Here is a 6,000-nt window from a genome sequence, read left to right on the forward strand (position 1 = left end):
CTTTTCTCTTCTTTGCTTTTCTCGCTTCCTCCCTCAGCTTCGTTTACGCCTGTTGCTAGACTGCTGAGTCCAGGACCCTTGCTCCTTCGTAATCCGCTATGCGTTTTCCCTTTCAAATCTTCGTCTTTAATTGCTCGTAGAGAGGTGACAGGATTGCATGCAATTCTCGCTTCCGTCGCCAGGAACTGGCAAAACTCCGCAAAGGAAGGATATGTAGCTTCTCTTGCGTGACAAGGTACTTCTTCTAAGTTCAATTTGTCCGTTTGCCCTTCACCAATGCATTTATCCGCGATTCGGCTCCATCTAGAGACTAAATAACTTGGAAGTTTCTTGAGCATCCTTTGATTTTCCTCTGGATCGTTGAGTACACCCAAGTACTTAATTGAATGCATTGCGGTGTTGCAGTGTTGGAGAAAATCTGAAAACCTTCTAAGACCTGGGCCATCGTTCGGCAATATCCTTGGCCAGTCGTTAATTTTCTTCCGATATGCATTTGACACCAGGAAGGGATTTCCAAATCTGCTTGCCAGGATTCTCTTAGCTTCAACGTAGGCCTCCTCAGAGTCCAGAGGGAGGAGTCCGTTGATTGACTCCTTAGCTTCGTCAGCTGTAAACTTGCCGAGGTAGTAAAGTCTTTCGGATGGGTCCTTCGTTTTTCTCTCAATGAAGGTCTTGAACGACTTGATCCATAGTGGGTATCGCAACAGGTCACCGTTGAATACTTCAGGTTCTGGCCTGGGGAGTGAGTCCTTGTCCTGTCGCTGAGTGAGCAGATCTGCTAATTTCGTGATGACTTCGCCGACACCTGTCAATTCCGGTGTAGTAGCTCTACCGTTCGGGGAAGCCTTGGAAGGACTGAATGTTTATGTAATCGTTTGGACAGGCGTCGAATTTGTCCTAAAGGCGGGAGCGGCAGGGTTTAAAATAGAAGGCTGACAAGAACTGGCAGTGACTTCTGACCTCTTGAAGAATGTAACGTTTGTTTCAGCGTGCGATCTTGAGATTGAAGTGGAGGGGTGATTTGGAATCCAGAGGCTGCCCCGGAAGATTGATACGAGCTGGCGACCACTTCCGACATCGTTGTGGATATGACATTTGTTTTAGCGGTAGCTTCGGGAGACGATTCGTCAGTAATGGACTGCAATTGTGACTTTAGGTATTCCTCGATACGGCTATGGGCGTCATCTTCTGGGAGTCCAAGATCGTCCTTCTTATTTATGGTAACACCGAATTCCTCCTCTTCGATTTTAGTTACTGCTTCAAGTTCGGCGTTAGTGGCTGCTAGTTCCCTCATTATTTGCAGTTTCTTGATGTCTTCTTCTTGTCGTTTTAAAGCGGCCACCTTATCTCTTTCGATATCATGGAATCTGAGTTCTGCGCCAAGTCTGGCAGCTCTTGCCATCATTTGCGCTCTTATTGGAATAGAGAAGCTGGAGTTTTTAGATTTACTCGACGACCTACTTCGGCGAGAACGTTTTGAATAAAGGGAGACTCTATCGTTGACATCGGATTGTAACCCGCATATCTTGATATTCAGGCTTCTGGTAACTCCCATGTTTTTATGTAGCCACATTCCGTGATCTTCCATGTCCTTAGATCTTTCTTCGGGATCTTGCAGGTCGTTTAGTTTATGACTCACTTTAGTGAGATCCTCCATTCGTGTTTTCAGCTTGAAGACTTCTCGTTGTAGGACTCTTACGTCATCCGAGGTCGAAGCCAATGACCTCGCTGTCTGGAGCTGATCCTTCCATATTTTCAAAGCCGAATTGCGATCTCTTTCTAGCAACTGTTTTCCATAGTCTAATCCTTTTTCTGTCATCCTTCTTTCGCGTGAACATTTCCTAACGTTTTCTTCTTGTGACGGTTTCGTTGATTCAACCACGTTTTCCATAATAAAGTCCTTTCACAGTGGGAGAGTTTTTACTGTAGCGTACTGGTCATCACGTTGCGTTAAAAGGTATCGACCAAAACCATAGATAGCGATCGGTGATACTTCACAAATTTATTTATCGTTTAGGCACGTAAAAACTGTAACAGAAACAACAATGAAATTATCGAGAGTCTAGCTAAGAGACTTGAACACAATGTCTTAAATAACTCGGCGATAACATGATAGAAAGCAAATACAATTATGGACTAGTTCGGTAGGTAAATAAAGACTGATTTATCCGTGATTCATGCATTAATAAAGGTAAAAATATATCTATTAAATAAAGAATCATACCTCTTTTCCCGATTGAAATGATTGGACCTTACAAACGTTCACATAACCGATCACGATATAGGCATAAAGCACAAAGCAGGATTACAAACGATTACACAATCATCGGGCCTCGCCCCCTAAGCTGGTGCGCATGCACGTTAGTAACGCAATACGAAGTAACGCTTTCGTAACAGTGGGAGCTTCTATTAAATTGGTTGAAACATAAAAATAACCTCCAAAACGTTAAACGAGGGTATGAAAAATATACCAAAGGTTTTTGGTTTGTCCGGCCAACATGGTGACTTCGTCGGACCACTTCTCGTTAGCGACCACCTCTTATAGGAGAGGTTAAGCATCACGTTTACGTCAAACGACGAACGCGAATTTGTACCACGTGACCAAGTTTCCTCTTTACTTGTCGTTTACTGTGCATTATTTTTACGCCTAAATTAGCAGTTCCAAGCAATGCTTCATCCATAAGAATTGTTTTAAGCTGTTTTTATCTGCTCATTTTCTATTTTGAGAAATTCTCAACTTTAATCTGACATTTGCCGTTTGCCGTATACGTGATGCTTAAACTCTCTATAAGCGACCACTAATCCAAAGCACCAAACTTCTACCTTTCAAAGCCCAATAATTAGTACCCCTCGTAAACGATCACCTACCTTCAGCGACCACAACCACTCTTTGTGCTGGCAGTTTTATAAACTTCCATTGTTTTAAACCTCTTGGGAGCGACCACTTGACGCATAGTCTGATCTCTTAGTTCGGTGTAAGTGTATGTGCTACGCCTCTAACAGTATGCCACATCTGGAAGTTCGACTTCGACTTTATTTATTAAATATAAATATTTTTGTGACTTATGTTGTTTTACAGCAATCTAGTATGGTGGACTCGCCTTCTTCATCGCTTCGTTCCAGCCGTAGCTCAGTGTACGAGAGTCGCAAGTCAATTCATTTAGCTGATGGGGCCGAGTTTGAGCCAGTTCCTGATCTGACAAATTTTAGACCAGTAACACTGACTGTCAGCAGTTTCTTTAAACAGGTAATTTTAAAGTTTTGGATCCTCTTATTAAGGTGGCTAGACTGGATTTTTAAGAGGGGTGGAGGGGTACCGCTAAGGTTTGAGTATTTACCACGTGGGCATTAACAAAGAGCCGGAAAAAGGATCCCACAGTTTTATTATATAAAGATGAAAAAAGATAAAGATATTGTGCCTTTTCAAAAATGATTTTGTTAGATCATGAATTGCCTGGACCGCTGGCAATTAGGCAAGTGAACCTTTATTGAAATCTACTTGTCCTTGACTACCGGACGGGGCGTTTTTCGGGTAGCCTGCTACACAGCCGTTTTTAGAGTCGTCACGCAATGCTCCTTTAGTGGGGAGGAGCATTGCGTGACGACTCTAAAACGCCTGTGTAGCAGACTATTTTTCGGGGGACCTGCATGTGTCCTTAACAGGGGCGTAGCCAGGATTTTTCCAGAGGTACGCACAATTTTCTACAACAACGTTTTCATGCTTAATACATCCAGCTTACCGCTTACTACACGCTTTTTGCCTCCTTTCGGGCCTTTTCTCTAAATATACCGGTCTACCAAAAAATCACGCGTGTAAAAAAGAAAACGTCTTTTGCTTTAGGAAGAAAATATTTCAAAGAAACAAATAAATGAATTGTCTGAGTAAATTATTGTGTTTTTTTAATTAATTTTTTTTTCAGATAATTCCATTTTAATCATATTGATCGATTGTTTTACTATTGACTCTTTCAGGTACGCACATGCATACCGTGCGTAAAAGTAGCCACGCCCCTGCTTAACCTTTGCCCATTTGTTTTATTGTTTTACTTTGCCCAGGAATCTGATAAGTTAAAAGATGATGACCTGTACAAGTTTTTAGCTGACTTAAAGAGGCCTTCTTCAGTACTAAAACGTCTCAAGTGTATTCCAGGTAATTTTTAATGATTGAGGCGGAGTATCTTATGAAGAATTTTGGAGATCGAGGCGGATAACTCCCTCCTCGTTTGTGTCCTCGATCTCCTTAAGCAACTCAACCTCGTCCCCAGGTCTTCTCGGTTAACGGTGCATTAACCTGCAAGAAAAGTTGCACTTTTGACGTCATCGGTTGATTGACGCAAAATTCTTCCAAATTTGGTCATCAGGAGCTGGTTATGGTGAATTATGCGTGTGCTTTTAGCCAGTCGGAATCGGGAAAATATTTTGAATGAATAATGAACCCTTTTATCGTACTAATGATTCTCTCAGCCCAGTCTTAAAATATCATAACGACCGTCAAATTCTTACCACAAGACGGAATCTCCTTCAAAATGAAGCCAGTTTTTAAAATTTGGGTTGTCTAGAGAAAGGGATCGGATGTAGATTATTTCAGATCGATGAAATGAGTTAGTTAAGCCTCAAAAAGGAGAGTGCTTTTTTTAATTCCTCGGCTTTCGCAAGGTGTGTTTTATTTGTTTTATTTGTTTTTCTTTTGCAGAATTCTCTCATGTGAGGCATTAGTTCATTTCAGACAGCTATTTTAAATTACTTACCTGTTGTTTTGTTATTTACATCTTGTAGGAACCCTAAAGCTGGACCTTTCACCTCCCGGCGACAAACCACCATATTGCTTAACCTCCGAGTTACATCAGGTACTGTATATATGCGTTATTGACAAAAAGTAAGGTCACGATGGCTCGATATTGACCTAGTTCCTTACTGCGTTTTAATGGCCGAGAAGAAGTCGAGCGGGTCCAACGCGGTAAATCCCGAGCTGGCTAGATAGTCCCACCTTGCCCGCTTGGATAGCCAATTAGAACACAGGATTCGATTCATCTTGCCCTGTCGCCAATTCAGCCATATATAATAATTCAAAACGACGTACTTGAAATGTTTGGGCAGGCATCACGGCGCGAGAAAAGAAAAGGAAGGAGCTCCTTCCCCTCATTTTTCTTTCACTGTGGGAGACCTCTTTGCAGGGATTGTGAAGCCATGCCATGATAAGGTGTATCTCGAGTTTTTTTTCTGTAGGCTAGTCGCCACTTTAGAAACGAGAAAGAGACTGGGTCGAGTTATCTTTCGCAAAGACTTCTGGGAATGTCACGAGGGACAGGACAAACAAATTGGCCAATAGCTGAATGGCGTGTCCCCACTAACAATCCCAGAAGTCTTTTCGAAGTGGCGACTTGTCACGAACTAACGGTTACCGTAACTCTTAACTCACTAAGCCCTCTTGAATGCGGGACCTGGTTTCTGTGCGATCTCTGCGATTGCTACAATCGCTGAAGAAAGTCCAGAAAGCGATCGTAATGTAGAAACCAGCTTAAAAAGAGAACTTAGGAGTGCCTGATCCATTGTTGTCGTAACGATCTCTGTAAACGCGAAGTTCACGGTAATCGTTGAAGAGTTGTTTCAATACTGTCTGTTCTAGATCATTGCGGTCATGTACACAACTTAACCAATTGCGAAAAAGAAAGGCTAAAAAATTCATGCTTGGATCGGGCTCGAACCAATGACCTATGCGATGCTGGTGCAGTGCTCCTAACGATTAAGCCAATTGGTAGCTGGTCATTTCGTGGGTTCGTAATAAACCCGTAGGAGATGTTTTAAATCTTTCCTCCGCCGTTGAAATGTATGAAATTTCATATGTCCACTTTGATAACTACTTTTACCAATGAACTTCTTTTTCAGTATTCCAAGCGCCTGCAGCTATTGCATAGATTTAACTTATATCAGATGCTAAATTTTAAAGATTTTGTACAACTGTTTAATATTGTCTTATCCTCACATTACAATCAGTTGATG

The 6,000-nt window shown here is 42.0% G+C and overlaps 1 protein-coding gene across 1 annotated transcript in view; it reads left to right on the top strand.

Moving 5' to 3' along the window:
- LOC140921535 (dedicator of cytokinesis protein 7-like) overlaps nucleotides 1–6,000 on the top strand; it is a 189,811-nt gene that overhangs the window by 19,316 nt on the left and 164,495 nt on the right. Inside the window, exons 12-14 of the mRNA XM_073371537.1 lie at nucleotides 3,080–3,247; nucleotides 4,057–4,150; nucleotides 4,777–4,847. Coding sequence (XP_073227638.1) covers nucleotides 3,080–3,247; nucleotides 4,057–4,150; nucleotides 4,777–4,847 — 333 coding nt within the window. The remainder of the gene's footprint in view (nucleotides 1–3,079; nucleotides 3,248–4,056; nucleotides 4,151–4,776; nucleotides 4,848–6,000) is intronic.

This window comes from Porites lutea, chromosome 12 (genome assembly GCF_958299795.1).
Source record: "Porites lutea chromosome 12, jaPorLute2.1, whole genome shotgun sequence".
Lineage (NCBI taxonomy): Eukaryota > Metazoa > Cnidaria > Anthozoa > Scleractinia > Poritidae > Porites > Porites lutea.